At 31.7% G+C, this 20,752-nt stretch overlaps 1 protein-coding gene across 1 annotated transcript; it reads left to right on the forward strand.

The window, feature by feature from the left end:
- Window positions 1-9,735: 9,735 nt before the first annotated feature.
- On the forward strand, window positions 9,736-12,388 carry LOC132278675 (patatin-like protein 2). The gene is made up of 7 exons (XM_059780519.1): window positions 9,736-9,931; window positions 10,394-10,578; window positions 10,694-10,880; window positions 11,017-11,178; window positions 11,270-11,569; window positions 11,682-11,854; window positions 12,015-12,388. The coding sequence occupies exons 1-7, from the start codon at window positions 9,797-9,799 to the stop codon at window positions 12,085-12,087; spliced, it is 1,215 nt and encodes a 404-aa protein (XP_059636502.1). The 5' UTR covers window positions 9,736-9,796; the 3' UTR covers window positions 12,088-12,388.
- Window positions 12,389-20,752: the final 8,364 nt, after the last annotated feature.

The raw sequence follows: 20,752 nt of genomic DNA on the forward strand, positions 1-20,752 counted from the left end.
TGGACCCACGGGTTCGGGTCATTACAAAAACATTCCGGAAAGCTCTTGTCCATCCAAATAAAGTAAATTGCAGCAGACCAGAGAAGGCTGTGTGTCATAAAATTACAGAATCCCAATGAGAAGAACACCACGGGATCATGTCTGATTAGAAGCTATAGAGTATATAGAAACGAGCTGATGTCACCCAATACAATTTAGACACATATCCAAATTCTTAAAATTCTTAATAATGGTTATTAACCAACTTTTTATGGGTGAAACCCTGTAATGATCCTAATTAGTATATGTGTGTGTGTGTATATATATATATATAATGTTAATAAAGGAAGACTTTTGTTTATTTGTGGGCCCACTAGTATGTTTCATTATAATGGCCTTAAGGCTATTGCACATATCAGTTGTTTTTTTTTTTTTTTTTTTTTTTTTTTTTTTTTTTTTTTTTTTTGTTCTCTGCGTGACTGCTCTATCTTTCCCTGATAATTCTTTTTTTCTTTTTTCTTTCTTCCATCTTCAAGGCTTGATTCAAGCCTAACCTTTTGGAGATTTTTTATGCCTTTGCGGCAAAATGGAGAGCACGGCGAGATCTACGCATTGATGTAAGCAATTTCAATTTTGGCCTCCCTTAGGATTTTGAGTTTTGAGACCCATTTGGAGGTTTTTCTACAATTTGAGGTAAGGGTATTCTAATACATAAATTATTGTGTTTTTGTGAGTTTTTTTTGTTTAATTTGATGTTAAGCATGCTCAATTTGTATAATTTCTTGCAAAACTAGTTTAAATGTTGGTTATGGAACACATAACTACTTATTACTTATTGTGTAGTGATTATATATATATTTATGTGAAGTTAAATTTATGTTTTAAATGCTTACCATGTTAAATTGATGTTGATTGAAAGCATGAGTTATGTGTTTTGGAAAAATTATATTAGATAGCATGTGTGAAAATTTTATTGTTGAATTGATGATTTGAAATATGAAGCATTCTCGCATCTATTGGTAAGAGAAATGGGAGAAGTGTTTTCAAAACAAAAGAAATTAAATTTTGGGAAAATATTTTCTAAAAGCGTTCGCATAAACCTGGAAGCCTAGGAGGCGCCTAGTAGTCTGTGGTGTTAGTGTGATCTAGAAGGGGATTAGAGGAGACTCTAGTATGGTTGAGCTACCTAGACGACGCCATGAAGGTGCCATGTGATCGGGAAAAAACTGGCCAACCCCTTCCTCATGACACCTAGGAGGTGCCTTGGGTCGGATTACACTAACGGTTTGGATGTTGAAACGGAAATAATGGGGAGTTACATGAGCATGGCATTGCACTTTATTGGCATACATGGCGTGTTTGTGACTTGGGTGATATATGTGTTTATATTGGATGTTGTGGTTATGGTATACATTCTCGGTATAGTATGATCCCGTTTTCTTATTTTCTATTCTATACGTGGATTCATGGGGTCATAAAAAGTGTATCTTAGACACTTCTTACTGAGCTTACGCTCATTCCTTTATTATTAATATTTTTCAGGACACGGGAGGGAAGTAGCGGACGACGATCCACCACAATTTTAGACGAGATTGGAGACCTATTTTATTTTGCTATCTTTTGTATTACAACTCTAATATTTTGTAAATGTAATCATTTTAGGAATGTGATATAATATTTGTATTATGCGTTCAGATAGGATAGATTAGTTTTAAGGCACAATGAGGCCCTTGCATTTTTTTTTGTTTTTTAACAGGTTATAGAAGGACTTTTTCTGCGGAGGTCATGCCGAAATTTTATATATTTTATTATTATTATTATTTTTTGGGTCGTTACAAACCCAAACCCAAATATTTTTTTCTATCCGTATTTAAAATTTTTAGAATCCATTTTTTAGCACGACTCTCCCCCCTCCCTACCCACAAATCTCCATACCCAACCTTCATCGATCTGAAACACTAGTCTATCTACATCAATCAAATATTCAACTTTTATTCAATATGTAAAACAATATACAAACCAACAAAAACTCATAAGTGACACAAAACTGCACCAATTGAAATTTATAGTATTCACAAACTTTTAATCTTTCTTTTTTATATTTTCCACCAATAAGAGAAAAAAAAAAAAAAAAAGAAAAAAAAGAAAAAAAAAAAGAAACAACTATTAGCCCTTTCAATTGAAGTTGTTGGGAATTTGGGAAGGATGCAAAAGATCGATCTAACTCTGACCAAAAATAAATTTACGAGAAAAGCTAATTCTAACCAAGAAATAAATATTATATGAGAAAAGCTTTATTCAAATATATGTTAACATCAAATTTTCATATAATATTTTAAGCTCATAGTCCTTCCCTATTCAACACTTGATATATTACATTCTTTAAATAAATTTAGTAATTTTTCAATTTCAAATAGAGGTTGGGTATAGAAACAATTGTGATTCTTTTGGAAAGTTAAAAAAAAAAAAAAAAAAAAAGGGATTGGGTTTAACCCGTAAGAAAATGGGTAATGATTATTTTTAGAAATTTTAAAATTTTAAACATATGTATAAATTATATTGGGCCACATCAGCTAGGCGGATGAACTTTATCCTCCGAGAGGAGGACCCAAGTATTGTTCTTTATAAATTATACGTACAAAATTAAAATACCACAAAAGTTAATTTGTGGTAGCTGCCTCCACTATTTTTTTTTTTTTTTTTTTTTTTTTTTTTTTTTTTTTTTTTTCCTTAGTTGGTATTCACACACACATGCCTCAACTAAGACTTAAACCCTTGACTTCCCTTTGGGAAGTAGGGGTCTGGTACTGCTAGGTCACTGGCCTGTTGGTAGCTACCTTCACTTATGTTACATGGCTCCACTTGTGCAAAACTTGAGTCAATCCTAATAAGTTTGTGAAAGCCTATAGGGGCATTTGACTTAGAAAGGTTTTGTTTGTTAAAAATTGTAACAATTTTATAATTACATCACTTATGTAATAATTTACGTAATATACGTAACAATTTTATACGCAATAGTTTTATATTGTTTATAAAAAATTACATTAAATTATATTACTTGTGCAATAATAACCTTTATATATATATATATATATATATATATATATATATATATATATTTGTGTAATAATTTACGTAATATACGTAACAATTTTATACGCAATAGTTTTATATTGTTTATAAAAAATTACATTAAATTATATTACTTGTGCAATAATAACCTTTATATATATATATATATATATATATATATATATATATATTACAGTAGGATATAGTGTGTTTTTTAAAAATAAAAATAAAAAAAATTTCTTTTTGGGGAATTTTAAGCAATTGCATAAATGTAATTGTAAAGTACACAGTGTGTCTTGGGGCAAAACAAGCCCATAGTTGGACAACAATACAGCCCAAGGTAGGCATACAATTTGAAAGCCTTGAATTAAAGCACACAAATAACCGGAATTAACAGTTGATTAATCATTAATGGGGGGTATTAAAGCTCCAGTCCGGTGAGTCCCATTAGCAGCATTTCGGCGGCTTGGCCGACACAATTCAATCTGGTGGTCTTGGAGGAGGACGACAACATGAAGGTGAGAGGTCCCATTCACAAAGAATTCTTCGTGATGATGGGCAATCTTGAAATAATCCCAATCTTAGTATGGAAATGATGGTGGAGCAGACTCGGGGTAAGGATAGTTCTCCATGATGCTTTATTTCCTTTAAAAATTCTATTACTACGCTCTTCCTATGTATGGTAAACTATTGAGGAGAAACGTACTTTGTATAGTAGATTTGCAACTGAGTTCCTTTTTCATTGCATGATGATCCATTGGATTAAGTTATCCCAATTTGTAATTAAGGTACACAATCGAGCTTTAACGTACCTTGACAAATCTCCATATTAATGAGACAAAACAGTAATTGAACAACAAATGCTCATGTGATTTTGGCTGAGCATGGCATAGGGCACATTGGTTCTCATGATGGGCCATTGATTTGCTGTCTGATAAGCCTGGATTGCATTGCCAGCCAAAGGTTGAACTTTATATGAGGGATTGCTGGCGATTGCCATACCAAATTGTGCCATTACACTGAAGTTAGTTGACCTGTTAGTAAAGTTGATATGTGTTTAAGGTTGTATATCCCTGTTGGTGATGTTGTCCATAGTAATTTGTCACTTGTTGATGAATATGGAAGATGTAGAGTGAGTAGTTTTGGGATTGAAGATATAGTACATTGTGGGAAAGACCAAGATAAGTTTACTATAAAGTTTTCAATTAAGATGTTAATACTGAATCCACCATCAGTGAGAATTTGGCTTGAAAATCTTGTGCTCAAAGGACCCCTGGTGCCCAATTATCCCACCAGAAATAAGTGTCACTTCTATTACCAATTACGTGCTTCAGAAGGAGTCTTGCAGGGAATCTGAGTTATAGAATCTTTTTCCAACTCCATGAGCATGGCTGTGGGGTCTTGAGAGTCCAGAAGTTTCTAGACTTGATTAAGTGAGTTTTACACCAACTAATCCATAATGTGTTTTTATCATCATTGTGCAGGTCTTAAATAAATCTTAGAATTCTAGCTTTGTTTGAAATTTCCAAGTTAGGGATACCCAACCCCCAAGCCTCCTTAGGTCTGCAAACCTTACCCTAAGTAACTTTAGCTCATGTGGTCTTCATTTTAAGACTTGACCAAAGGAAGGATCTTAGGATTTTGTTTAGCTCATTGACAACAGATTTTGGGAGAATGAAGATGTTGAACCATTAAATTTGAGTTAATACAAGGACTGCCTTGATGAGTTGAAGCTTGATTGTATATGATAAGGATCTAGAAGGCCAGTGAGTTACTCTATGAGGGATTTTCTCAATCAAAAGACTGCAATGAGATGCCTTTAAATTGGTGGATAACAAGAACTCCAAGGTAGAGCATCAACACCAATGCCAAGTAAATTGAAATGTTTATGTGTTGGTTAATTCCAAAGAAAAACACATTACTCTTGGATAGATTGACTTCAAGTCCGAACATTGAGCAGAAGTTATCAAAAGCAGACTTAAAAACAGAGATAGAGGTGAAGTCTCCATGACACAAAAGTTGGAGATCATTGGCATATGATAAGTGAGTAATTTTGAGTTATCTACACCTCCAATGATACTTGAAAGCATGAGCTCTTCTAACAAATTAAGTTGTTGATAATTGAACGCAGTGCATCCATTACAATAACAAAAAGAAAGGGTGAGATAGGATCACCTTGTCTCAGCCCTCTTTTGCCCTTGAAGAAGCCTTGGAACTCACAGTTCAGTGCAATGGTGAATAATAGTGATAAGATGAAAGCCTGTTCCAGTGAGATGAATTTGGGGGGAAAGTTAAGAAGTGTGAGGAAGGACGTGATGAAATCTCATTTCATTGAATCAAATGCCTTCCTCAGGTGAATTTTGATGGCACATCTTGCTGAAGTAGAATCCCTGTGATACCCCCTTAGTAACTCATGGCCAGAAAGATAGGGTCAGTAATCTTCCTTCCTTGAATGAAAGCTGATTAAGATGAGTCAATGATGTGTGGGAGTGAGTTTTGTAGTCTATGCACTTATAGATTGTATTACAACATGATATTGGCCTTTAGTCATATAGGAGGTTGGATTCTGACATTTAGGAACCAGGGATATGTATGTGTTAGCTTCTGCGAGTAATTTCTCATTTCTGAAGAACTCTGGGATGGCATTAGTGTCAGATCTACCAACAATACCCCATGCTTTTTGGAAAGAAAAAAAAAAAAAAAAAAAAAAAAAAAAAAAACATTAGAACGATCTGGGCCTTATGTTTTGTCTCTATTAAGGTTGAACATACACATTTGAATGTCCAGGTTTGAAGGGATTTCCTCCACGTAACTGTGCAGGTGAAGGGGGACTTGTTTAATGATGAATGGTTGAAAATCAGATAGAGAATGTATTGCAGGAGGTGACCATCCAAGTAATTTTTCAAAATGGGATACCAATTCATGCTTAATCATCTTCATATCCTCAATAGGATGACCAGCATCAAAGGTGAGGGAAACTATCTTCTTCTTGTTATTTCTGGATAAAAAGGATTTATGGAAAAATGATGAGTTGTAATCACCCAATCTCAACTAGTCCATTCTTGATTTCTGTCTCAATATGTCTTGCTGGATCTTGTTCAACCTGAGCTACTCCTTGATGATGCATCTCTTTAACTATCTTAGATCAATGTCAGATGGTGAGTCATCAGGATGAAGTGTGTTGGACTAATAATTTACATGCACTATAGGACTAAGGCACAAAACCCTCCACAAGAGGGGATCCGAAAATCGATGGGTGAGATTCAAATGGGGACAAAATGAATGTATAAATTATTATTATTATTTTTGAAAGGTAATGTATAAACTATTGGTCCAGGAAAAAAATTGTATAAATTATTGGTCCAGGAAATATACATATAAATTATTTGTGAAGACTAAACAAATAAATTAAAAATAATAATTAAATACTATATATCAATTTTGGGTTTTTGCTGTGTAAATTTTAATTTACACATACTAGAGTTTGGAGGGCTGGAAGAGAGAAAATAAAAATAAATAAATAAATAATGTTATACACACTATTATTAGAAAGTCGATTCTGTTTAATTGTTTAATATATATATATATATATTGAACTCTATCAACGGTTCTACCCAAACATCTCAAGTATGCAATCATAAAAATAATAGTCGTGATACTCAAGCAGAAAGATTAGACCGATTAATATGGCAATTAAATGGTCCCACTAACATGTCCATTAAAACAACATGAATTTTCAAAGACAAAACTACCCTTATATTGCCTTCTTAATTGTATTCATCCTCCCTTTTTTAAGATCACTTAATTGAGATCATTGTTTAAAAAACAACTATAATTAAAATTCCTTTAAATTCATATATATATATATAAATTTCTAAAAAGAAATCATCAATATATATATATAACATAAAATAAATAAATAAGTTTATAAAATTTTCATCATAACTTAACAAAAAAAAAAAAAAAAAAGTGGTTCCAGTCTGTATGCAGAGAGTTCTTATTTATATATATATAACATAAAATAAATAAATAAGTTTATAAAATTTTCATCATAACTTAAAAAAAAAAAAAAGAAAAGTGGTTCCAGTTTGTATGCAGAGAGTTCTTATTTATGATCAACACTCTTTTGCATGAAACTGACAACAAACTGAATGGACTCGTCGATTGAGTGACGGATCTAAAGAACCGAGTTGATCAACTTGAAGAGGAGAGAAAGAGAGAATGCCACCGTGGAAAAGGAAGTGGTCTCTCAGGGCAACCTAATGGCTGAAACGGTGATGAAGGTCATGGAGATGGTAATAAGTACTGTAAAGTGATATATTTGTGTATCTTGTTCGGGAATCAATGATGGTAATGGAGAAAAGTGTGAGAAATCGAAGAAAATAAAGAATAGTTTGACTATGGAATAAAGATGAATGAATAGAGATATTATTGGTAATTGAGATTCTTTGTTAATTGGGATTACGTAAGAATAATTATCTTTAAAATTTTATCTTTCTAAGTATAGTGTAATTATAATGACACATCACCGTTAATATGAATTTTAGATCTGAATATTTGGTGCAAATATCATTTTTCTAAAAGCTAAAAGTAACACGTACAAAAGAAAAAGTAAAGGGCCAACATGTATATTCATGGCACATATAAGTACGGACACACTTTGAAAGGTTCAGGAGGACAGTTGAAGATTCCATGCAAATTCCAATATATATAAAGTACGGTAGTCACTAAAATTGGAAATGTAGGTAAGACCATAAGAAAATTAAATGTAGGTAAGACCATAAGAAAATTAAATGTAGGTCTGAATATTACAAATGTCAATGCATGAATAAAAGTATTACCTACTAAATTCAAGAAGTGTTCGATAGAAATATTATTATTTGGTGTGACTTATGTTTTCTTTAGTCCTTTTAGCGTCAAGTATGGATATTGCTGCTGCTCATCGTTAGGAGACTGTAAGAATGGTTGAGATGTCAAGAAACCGAACTAAAGAATTAATCCATAGGAAATTTATCGTGAATCTCAACAATCTTAATATTTTACTTAAAAGTTTAAATTATTTTATAGTGCTGCATATTCACTTATTTATAATCATTTCACTTTCTATCCAAATCCGATGTGAGACAAATATCTCTTGTAATATTTTTGAACCCGCAATGCCCTCGTTGCGGTTCGACCACCCTGCCTACCTAGATGGGCTCACCCGAACATCTCCGGACCGAGCCATTGACGTGACACCGAATTAAGGATTGGGTCTGACCTTGATACTAACTGTAACGGTTGGACGCTTACTTATTTATGCAAAAGTTTAAGATATTAAGTAGTGTTACATATCTGTCTATTTTATTTACCATTTAGATCCGATGTGGGACAAATACACCATATATCTCTTTAAAAACTCTCTCTCTCTCTCTCTCTCTCTTCCATTCCTTTTCTTGAATTTAATTTGTCTTGAAAATCTAAGGATTATTAATTATCGAAAAAAAAAAATCTAAGGATTATTGTGATTGGTTTTCAAACTAATCACAACATCAAATAAAATTTTAAAAAATACAACATTTATTTTGATAGATTCAAAATCAATTACAAAAGTCCCTGGAGTGTTGTAATTGATTTTGAATCGATCACGTGGGCCCCATAGCTAAATCTTTTGAAGTAAGTCCCAAATGATCAACTCAGCCAATTCAGAATAAGTAACTACTTAATATAAATAACAATGCCAGAGTTGGTGCTACTAATTATAAGTAATCAATATTGTAACCCAAAAAAAAAAAAAAATTTGTAAATAAAAACTCAAAACTATAATCTCCCAAACTATATAAAATATTTATAATAAATAACTCACTATCTAAATGTGATCCAGTGATTAGTTAGTTCTGAATTTTGATCCATGAAGAGTCCCATGCTTGTCAAATTTGTATTTAACGTGATTGTTGTTTTTCGTTTATGCTAATGCTTTGTTAAAAATGATCCAAAATCTTTTTTTTGCTTTTCGAAAAAGTATACAGTATTCAAAATCTTACCTACAACTCAACAATTAATGAACTTGTAATAATTATAAAAAATTAAGAATTTTCTGATATTTCCTCAACTTCTCAAAATATGATGTTAAAATTAATAAATTTTAAAGCCGAAGAATTGACTCTAGAAACTTGAAGAAATCTTTGGCAATTGCGGACGCATTCCTTGGTTGAAATTTTCAAAATCATTACTTGCAATTAAGCACCCAGACACGAGTTCTTCGTTTGAGTTCAGTTTCTTGGCGTCTCACTCTTATCCTGCTTAGATAACTCAATAATTACGTAGGTAGTTTTGATTTTTTCAATCATTGAGTTTTTCATTACACCAACTTACAATTTTCTTATGGTCTAACCAACAAGTCTCGTGTATACACCGAGTAGGTGACTAGTGAGCGCTGTGCAGTATATTTCAATTTGAAATGGTCAACTTTGACACGTATCTACGCGATAAACTAAAATGTTCAACTTTAATTTCCATTGGACATGTCTACGCAACACAATTTATTGTACATACATTAAAAACTATTGTCAAAAATTTGAATTAGAAAAGTCTCAAAACCAAAGTGAATCTATAAATACCCTAACCATGCTATATCAATGAGCATATATATTCAAGTGTCCAATACTATTTCATAGCTTCAAAAACTACCTCCATTTTCTCCCTCAACTCTTAAAACTCTCTCTCTCTCTCTCTCTCTCTCTAATTCCTTCTCCTGAATCTTATCATGGAACTAGGACCAAAATCACCCTTGCAACCACCAACTTATGGAAAAGTAATCACTGTTCTTAGCATTGATGGAGGTGGCATAAGAGGGATTATCCCTGGGATAATTCTAGGCTTTCTAGAGTCACAACTCCAGGTATATATATATAAACTATAAATATATATATATATATATCTCTTCAAAGAGGGCATAATTTTTTACGACCAATGCGACTATGTTCCTCCAATTTGTAGCAAAATGCTACCACTAGGTAATTAGTCATACAAATAAAATCACTACTATTTCAAAAGGGAGGTGAGGGTTCAAGCCCCACATGCTTGCAATAATGCGGGTGTGTGTGAGAGTTTACCTAATCAAAAATAAACTTTGTAGTAAAATTAAAACTCTCTTTTTTTTTTCTTTTTTTTTTTTTTATTTATTTATCTCATGCATGCATCAACTAAGCCCCATAAATAACAATAATTTTTTTTTGAAAGGTGATAAATAACTATTAAATTCTGCTTTTCTATTTTCCATATATATATATATATATATATATATATATATATATATATATCTCTTAATTCATGCATGATGATTTGGCCTGGTGTGGTGCAGAAACTGGATGGTGAGGATGCAAGAATTGCAGACTATTTCGACGTGATTGCAGGAACAAGCACCGGTGGTATTGTGACCGCCATGTTAACTACACCAAATGAAGAGAACAGCCGCCCTAAATTTGCTGCCAAAGACATCAAGGAGTTCTATCTTGAACATTGCCCTAAAATCTTCCCTCAGGAAAGGTAATGAGCTTGACCCTGAATGTCTTGCCAATACGATCACTGTATAATCAACATATATTATGCTATTATCTAGTATCTAGTAATAATACTAAAATTGTCATGGTTTCATTTGCAGTGGTCGATTTGCTCATGGTACAAAAATCATCAAGGCCCTCTCAGGACCAAAATATGATGGCAAGTATCTCCACAATATTGTAAGGGAAAAATTGGGAAACACGCGGTTGCATGAAACATTAACTAATGTTGTGATCCCTACTTTTGATATCAAGAGACTCCAGCCAACTATCTTCTCAAGCTATCAGGTACATGTCTATGTGCATGTGTATTTGACATATATTGGCTCTTTTTTCATTTTACAACTCTAAATATCCGATTTTCAATTAAACTTGATTGATTAATACTTATAGATATATATATATTATCATTTTCATGGTTTAGGTGAAGAACAATCCATGCTTAGATGCCTTGCTCTCCGACATTTGCATATCAACTTCAGCTGCCCCGACCTATCTTCCTGCCCATAACTTCAAAACCAGTGATTCCTCTGGAAAAGTGAGAGAATTCAATCTTATTGACGGCAGTGTAGCAGCTAATAATCCGGTATGGACTAATTAAATTGACATTGATTTTTACCATTTGAGGATTGTCTTAGCAAATGAAAATCCTGATGATAAATTATTTTTGGTTTCAGGCTTTGGTGGCGATGGGTGAAGTGACAAAGGAGATTAACAGGGGCAATTCTGACTTCACTTCTATAAATCCGGACTATGATAGGTTCATTGTTGTATCCTTAGGGACTGGTACAGCGAAAGCAGAAGAAAAATATGATGCAGATGAAGCAGCAAAATGGGGTGTTTTGGGATGGTTGACAAGTGATGGTTCTACTCCATTAGTGGATGTGTTTACTCAAGCAAGTGGTGATATGGTTGACTTCCACATTTCAACTGTTTTTCAAGCCCTTCGCTCTGAAGAAAATTACCTTCGGATTCAGGTATTAACATATATACATTTTCAACTTTGTATTATTATGTTTCTTTAGTTCAATTTATATACATTCCAAATTAAATTTTGTCATTTAAAATTTTTGTTAAAAAAAAATGCAGGATGACACATTAAGTGGGATAGTGTCATCGGTCGATATTGCAACCAAAGAGAACTTAGATGATCTAGTGAAAGTTGGGGAAGAACTGTTGAAGAAACCAGTTTCAAAGGTGAATTTAGAGACCGGTGTCTGTGAACCGTTTAACAAGGGTACTAATGAGGAGGCACTTATAAGGTATATGTCAAACAATCAATATTGTATTCAATTAATTTGCTTGAAATTTTGGGAGAAAAATATTGTATGTTATCAAACCAAAATGATATATCAGTGTCTCATTAATTAGTTAAATTACTCCAATTAATTCATGTATATAGTGTTTGTTTAATATCTGTAGGTTGGCAGAAACTCTATCCAAGGAGAAGCAGCTTCGCGATACCAGATCACCACGTGTTGCGAAGTCGAACTAATAAATTTTTCAACATTAATTTATTTCATTAATTAAATATATTCATTGTTTGAATAAGTCATGGTTATGCCATTGTAGGTGACAAGAGTCATTTGAAATTCCTTTTGTGTAAGTAATTTGAATAAATTCACATTTATTATTTTGTAATTCTTAGACATATGAGTGCTAATTATGCCATTTCGCTCATTGTAATTCATAATTCATCGTATGAGTAAGTCATGGATATTCCATTGTAGGTGACAAGACTTGTTTGTAATTTTTTTTGTAAGTTATTTGAATAAATTCATATTTATTGATTGGAATTACATTGTCATTTTTCTTTATCAAGCAAGTTGGGATTGCTGTACTTCAGATGTTGATCCAGAGGTAGAAGAGAGATATTGATGGTTGAAGCGAGGCGACGAATTAGATATAGTTATGAGAGAGTAGTGATGCAAAAAAAAGAGTTTGTGAGAAAGATATATAACAACAAATAATACAAATGCTTTTAATTCTTCTTTTTTTAAGGGCCATGTTTACAATTTTATAAATTATACGTACAAAATTAAAATATCAACAAAAGTTAATTGTTCAGCCAGTTGCTTCCACTTATGTTAATGGATTGGATTTGGACCGGATCTGCGAATTCCTTAAGCATTTTAGTCAATCTGATCTGATCCGATAATTCGACAGATTTTTTGCAAGTGAATAAATATCTGATTTGTTAATAAAACAGATATCCGATCCGATAATCCGATTGATAAGTGTAATTTTTTTATATAAATAAGAAAAAATAAAAGAAATTAATGTCAAAAACCGAATAAAAACAATAATTAGATAAAAATGATTAAAAAATAAAAGATAAATAAAATATGAAAGCTAAAAAAAAAGAGTTCATTTACTCTTTGTTAATTAATAAACATTATTACATTTGAAGTTTTTACCATTCAGAATGCTAATCTTCAAGATATTGTCAATTAATTTTCTGGTGCTGTCATGGCTGATTACGTCGTTGTTTTTGCTGTTGGAGGTTTTGATATTGCAGACAATTCTTGATAACTGTTTTATTTTGTTTTCTTTATGTTATGGTAGTGGGTTTTGTCCCCTAATCCAATGTTTTTTATTTTCTTTTCTGAGTTTATGGGTATCCAATCTCTCTTGAGAGTTTAATCTTTCTGAGGGGATGCCTTCTGTGTACGTATATATATTTTTTCTTTTCTTTTTACACAATCACAATTAAGAAAAAATATATATTATTATATATATTAAGAGATTTATTCATATGGGGTGAGAACATCGTACTATTGCACATATAACATTATGATTAATTTTTTATTTTTATTTTTATTACCTTTAAATTCTAATACAATTCTGATAAGAGTATATATATATATATATATATATATATATATATAATTTAAAATATTATTATATATATAATTTTATTGAGATCGGATCAATATAATTTTATTCGGTGAGCTCCAAGATTATGCAAAACACACTTTAGTTTGGCGCATTCCATTTCGGCGAAAACCATTTCAATCCGGTTGTTGTGGTCCAAATTTTCGTTCAATTCATTCTCATCGAGCAACTACATCACCACTGCCATCAACCGAGCTCGCCTTTTCTCACTAGCCTTGCTTCCTCCTTGCTCGTTGCCGGTTGCTTCCTCCTTGCAACCGGCCTTGCGTTCTCCTTGCTCTCCATCATCTTCCCCGCCGTCCTTGTGTCCGCCGGTCACATTCTTGCTGGCTGTTGTGGGTTTGAAACAATGTTACTAGGTTGGGGGGAGAATGTAGGATATCATTTGGAAAGGGTAATAAAAAAAGAAGGGCAATTTGAACCATAAAAAAATTTAAATAGTGTTAGCAACAGTGATGACAACTTAGGTATAACGAACTATTCAAAAAAAAAAAAAACAAAAAAAAAACCTTAGGTATAACTAAACAAGATTGCTAGCGACAACTGTAGATCCACACGATGATTGATTGAAAAACAATCACAAAACTCATGGGTTTCTTGTGATTGGTAAAATATAAAATAAATAAATAAAAAAATGCAATATTTATTTTGATCGGTTGAAAATCAATTGCAAAAGATTTTGGATCAATCATTAGGGGTGGATAATGAGTGCTCAAATGTGATGCATTTTAGCACCTAAGTGAGGTTATTTTAATCCATTCATCTATCTTTATTTTTTGCATTTTAGTACTTATTTGTGTTTTTATCTATTTCAGGTCAATTAGGTTTATACGGGCTAAAAATGGTCTATTACAGCCTTTTTGGAGTCAAGCAAAAATTCCGAGAAGATTTCAGAAAAATCCAAAAAAGGTTAAAAATGCAGAATTTCGCCACCAGTGGATTTGGATCGATCGATCGAAAATGTGCTGGCAGTGAGCTGTTTTATTCCTGCGCGCCCAAACTCCACCTACCACATAGTTGCGGGATTAGATATTTTAAGGGCTTATTTTCTGACTTGTTCACTACTCCAAGAACTTTGTATTTAAGGAGAATTGAACTATTTTGTAAAAAATCTTTTGTCTTCAATTTTATTTCATTGTTACAATTAGTTTCTCTTTCTAGAAAAGCTAGAGATTAGGGTTAAAAGAAAAGAGAAGAGTGGAGGCACTAAGAACACATCTTAAGATTTACACATACACTCTCTCTAGAATTCAACAAAGAAGAAGAGGACAAAGATGGAGCCATGTTTGGGGATTGCCCTTGAGGGTTCCAAGATCACACCCATATGATACCCCCAAATTTTCACGTGTAGGTTGGCCAGGCCCACACTTGAAAACACGGTAATATCAAAACAATTTAGTATTTAAACGAACATAGAATACAAGAAGAATAAAAAGAATGAATAAATCGCTAAACGAAATTCTATTAATAAAATAAAACCTCCTTGATAAAAATAAATTCCATAAATTTAAAATTCTAAAATACAACTCGGGAATCCTATAAGTCAAGGATCCCTAAACCATAAACTATTAATTCACTAGATATCTAATAATAAATAAAAATACTAAAAAGTAAATAAGATGAGTAGATGAATGACAGTCTCTCAGTTGTGGATCCTCAACCTCGAGACTAAAACTTCTAATAACCTGAAAAATAAATCGTGGGTTAGACTCACGAGCAAGTTCCCTCTACCAAACCTCTAAAAACCAATAAATAAAACATCTCTAACCAAAATCATCCTAATTAAAGTTTTAACATTTAATATAAGATGATACATATATAATATATAAAGAACATGTTCATTCATATGTTTCTTTAAATCCAAGATCATAAATAATGATAAGACTACCTCCATATTAAAACTAACCATCAAGTACATTCCACTTTTAAGAAAAAAACTCTTTTAAACCTAAATTTCATATTTAAACAGTTATTTAATCATTTAAATAATAAATAATAATCCAAGGAATATTTTCCTTTAATCCAAATCTTAATATCCACCAATGTATGATTTTATTTATAAAGATTATGTAACAAAGATCTATACTTTGGCAACTCTTCCATGCCTTCGCTAATATTATTTTATTAATACTATAAAATAATATATTATCTTTTAAACATTAGTTTATTCTAATATAAGAATAATTATCACCTCCAACTTATAAACATAATATCCATAGATGTATATTTAATCATCTAACTTACCTAACAATTTATTTATAATTTAACAACTCATCCATGCCTCCACAAATATTTATTTATGTTTTGGCAAATCAACCATGCCTCTAAAAGTATGTTTATTTATACTATAACAATTCAACCATGCCTCTATAAGTAATTTATTTATACTTTGGCAAATCAACCATGCATGTTAAATGACAATCTGTTTATGTCTTGGCAACTCATCCATGCCTCTAAAAGTATGTTTTTATCCATACTATTAATTAGCAATTCATCCATGCTTCCTATGTATGTATTTTATTCATACAATTAATAAGACAATTTATTTATATTTTTAGCAACTCATCCATGCCTCCAATTTAACCATGTACCAAACTTTACAATTAACTATGAAATGAATCATACATAGACACTTCATGCAAGTTATAAGCATAAAATTAATTTAAATAAACAACCTATTATGATTTCATCAACACCACCATCACATATATAAACATATTAAATATCAATGAACAACTTACTAGTTGATTAGGTTATATTTATTTATTTATGTGTAGTAGTATAACATGTAGGCGTATATAACACGTAGGTTACACAATCTAGCAATGTCCAAATAACACATTACACATTAAATAAAAATATTACGAATTATTTGGTCAACACCCAACCAATATAAATTATCTAAATTGGTTAAAACAATTATGGGATAAGATATATATACATATACAAAATTCGTACTGTCTTCCAACTCAATTTTGGCAAGGTAAACCTCTGTTTTACAAAATTTTCGTGAAATACAAAATTGCGGATAATTGAATTTCCATTCAACTATGCGGGATTTGAGCCATTTTGACACTCGAAGAAAGAGATACAGTCAAAATATTAAAATGGGAATTGGAGAAAGTTTCCTAATTAAAGAAGGATTCTTCCTTTTCTTCTAATCAATTTCTTCACATGCATTTATCATATGTCTAGGTGATTAACATACTAATTTAATCTATAGATTTTGATACCCAAGGTGATAAACTTATGGGTTCTAAGAGGAGAGTTAGAAAAGAACTTGCCTGAAGGTTTCGAAACAAAATCGACACTTCAACCTTGGTTGTCTCTTCCAAATCCGACGTCCTCTTTCTCTGATCCGGTCTTTCTTTATCAGCCTTCCCTTCTTCGTTTTCTCTGATTCTCTTGTTTTTTTTTCTAACGTGAAAAACCTTTTAACAATATAACCTTATGTGTATATTTAAACATATTAATACCCTAATCCTATTCCTAGTATGACTATCCAAATAACAAATTATAATAATCTTAAATAAAATATATACACATATATTATATTATATATATAATTATTTATTATATATATATTCCTCACCCAATAAAAATAAATAATATATATTGTCAATCCTCCTCCACGTAGAACTCTAACAATATTAATATACATAAAACATATAAATATAAATATATATATTATGTAATATATATTTATAAATCCTTTTTAACTATACTTACCATATATATGCATATAGTCCTATACATATATACTTACTATAAATATATGATTCTCTATATAATTATATATATATAATCCATTTAATATATATATATATATATACTCATGCATAAATCCATAGGTTTTTAAGCCATCCAAAATCCTTGGAGGTTTCCTTCTCCAGCCCAAGACCCAAATCTTTTGGTCCAAATAATCGAAGCCCAATCCATTAAATTTAAACAAATAAATAAATACTTAATATTAAAACAACTAAATACATATAGCACATAATCTAATAAGAATTAACAACCAAGTCATACTATACAAATAAATATCAACATGCCAATAAAGCAATCAACAATCAAGCACATCATCATACCAATAAATCAAATAAACAAGTAAACAAATAATTAATTTAAAACAAATAAATTTATTAAATTCATTTAAAGGCAATTAATTTAATTAAATAATTCTTTAAAATATAGGGGTATTACAACCTCCTCCATGATTAGTTAGACTTCTCCTTGGGGTTTGGATGATCCCCAAGTTTGTAATCTAAACCTCTATCTCTTTCATACTTTTTGGGGAATAATATCTCGTGATTGGTGTTTTAATCTTGTGAATTTAATGAATCTTGGGTTCTCCTTTGATTTCTTTGGATTAATTCTTTCTATTGATTCTCTATGTGATTACATGTTGTCTTATGTGTGATTATTTAGGAATTGATCTCTATACTAGTTTTTCTATATTAATTGCATGTCTATATGTGGTTGATTGAGAATCTAGTGATGGCTAAACATGATTTTTATTAGATGGGTTTGTCAATTAATTTGATATATTATGCTTATGCTTGATGGGTTGTTCTACAATTTAATTCATGCTCATAGGTAGGTAGAAAATCTTTACTTGATTTGATATTCCATAACTTATTATTGCAAATTCTATGATTCTCTAGATTGATGTGTGGTACAATTGTGACTAGTTTGATGGGTCATACTTAGAATTGATGGGTTGTACTACACTTAGTTTATTTGTCGTTTAAGTAGACAATTCATACATGAATTTGATGATCCATGCTTAATATTGCAATTGGTAATCGCATTTTGTTTATAAGAATGTTTTCCCTAAATTAGTTGAAAGTGTGTGATTTAGTGAACGAACTTGGTAGCGATTCCAATGCACACCAAGACCTCACTTCTCATCTCTTAAATTCCTATCTCTACTTAGTTTTATTTTATTTATATTTTAATTAATTATTTTTTAGAGTGATCAATCAACCCAACTCCCTCTCTTTTGTAATCAATTAATACATTAGAGTCGAAATTAAATTCCAACACGTATAATCCCTGCGGACGATCCCTACTCCCTATACTTCATTAGTTGTAGTAGTGGTTTTTATAAATGTAAATTTGACTTGAAAGACTTCCAATACCGCATTCATATTTTGACCTTGCGAAGCGACCTCTCGCATTACAAAGTTCGTTTTCTAAACACATAGAAAGGGGGCTCGTCAAATTTTGGCACCGTTGCCGGGGATTAACAGTTTTGCTAGAATTAGACTAGACAATAGTGTTCATTTGATTGCTTCTATTTTTATTTTATTTTCCATTGTATATTCATTTCTCATTCTTGATATTATTTGTCAATTAGGTACTTGACTACAAGAAAAACAAACTTTGGAACTTGAAGCAATCATTAGAGCTTAAACCTAACATTAAAATTTAAAGTTGCTTAAGAACCTTTATGAACAATTCTTGGAAGTCTTGTATTTTAATTGTGGACTTCTTTGCATACTTGTGATAGCCCTTGTTGAGGCTAATTTCATTCCTTTATTTTAAGTATAAGCATCGGCCCGTGCGAAGGCCAAATTTTTTTTCTTGCATTTGGATTTTTAATGTGAATGGAGCTATTGTTTGATTCAAGTTTGGGGGGGATTTCTTCCCTTCACTTTATGCCCCTCCATCATATATTAATCCTTATAAGATTGAGCCCAATGTTCAACATGCATCATTCTATCATGGACTTGATCACTCTTTTAATCCTTCTTATGACTATTGCCCTCCCCCACTATTTTATGAAGAACCATCTCCATCACCTTATTCACCCGAGTTTCAAGAAAAAGTGTTAGCTCTACTTGATGGGCTTAATTCACAAACTAAACTTATTCTTTCACAATCTCAAATCTTAGCCAAGCTTGAAGCTCAAGTTGAGCAAATTGCAAGTACTCTTTCTCATCAAGAGGAGGAGGAAGAGGCAAGTGAAAAAATAGCAAGAACTTTAATTTATATAGATGAGGATGATGAGAGTAAAGAGAAAAAAGTAGCAAGTGAGCAATTTGAGGAGTTAATGAGTCCACCAATGGCTAATTCAATAGAACACAACATGATTAATGAGGAATTTCCTTGTTTTGATCATGATTTTATCCCGGCCTTTGATACTTTAGAGAGTGAGGAGATGTTGACCACTATAGAGGTAGGAGAGGAGGAGGAGGAACTTATTGAAGAGGGCCTTCCTTCTATTATCTCTAAAGACCCTTTTGAGACATGCTTTTTTGAAATGTATAAAAATTGTGGTTTTAACCTTGAAAGCTCAAAAAATGAAATGAACTCTCTAACGGACTCCTTAGCTAACTTGGAACGTGAGGAGATGGTGATTTTTGAGGAAGAGAAAAAGGATGAAGAGAATATGTTTCTTGAAATTCCAATTGAGTCTTTGAAAGACATTGACTTGCCAATTCACAAAAGAAGTGATTCTTTGAATACACTTCTAGAGCATAAAAATGAGATAAGACGAACCATGATTGATTTTGTTTTCAAGACCGTGGATGAAAGAAACAAAATCATCTCTTTCATTTCTTTTCAAGTCATTCTTTTGGAGGATGATTTTATTGTTGTAAGTGAGGCATTAAATGAAAAAATGGAAAAGAGGGTTTATAAGAATGTTTCATATCCGGTCTTTGATACTTTCGACTAATGAGTCGAACCAACGTCTTACTAGAGACGTTAAACACTAGTATTCGTAGAGTTTTCAACTCTATTCCTTTCCCATTTCTTTTTATCTTTTATTTCTTGCGTCGTCTAGATATGTTCCATTACACTTCACTGTTAAAAATCAGGTTTTTAGACCATATTCATGCATTTTGGGGCCTTAGAAAAATTTCTACCTTTGAAAATTTTTCGAAATTCAATATTTTATGCCCAGGCAGCGGCCAGTTCGATCGATTGAAGACTTTCTCGATCGATCAATGCTTTTTTCGATCGATCAAAAATGGTCTCAATCAATTGAAATTAATTTCGATCGATCGGAATTGCGTCGAATTTTTTTATCCCAGTGCAATAATGTTCATGTTTTCGATCGATCATGGCCCAGCTCGATCGATTGAAGTAAATTTCGATCGATCGAGCACTGTTTTAAAAAATAAATTAATAAATTTACATCCCTTCGTTCTTTACATTTTCATTCCTTGCATGTTTATTTGTTTTGTTTTTGTGTGTGTGTACATATTTGTTATGTTTAAAAAAAAAAAAAAAAATTAAAAAAAGAGTTTTTATTTTTA

Source organism: Cornus florida, unplaced genomic scaffold (assembly GCF_030987335.1).
Source record: "Cornus florida cultivar Cherokee Brave unplaced genomic scaffold, ASM3098733v1 CherokeeBrave_3.0.0_Hap2_Chr10, whole genome shotgun sequence".
NCBI classification, from domain to species: Eukaryota; Viridiplantae; Streptophyta; class Magnoliopsida; order Cornales; family Cornaceae; genus Cornus; species Cornus florida.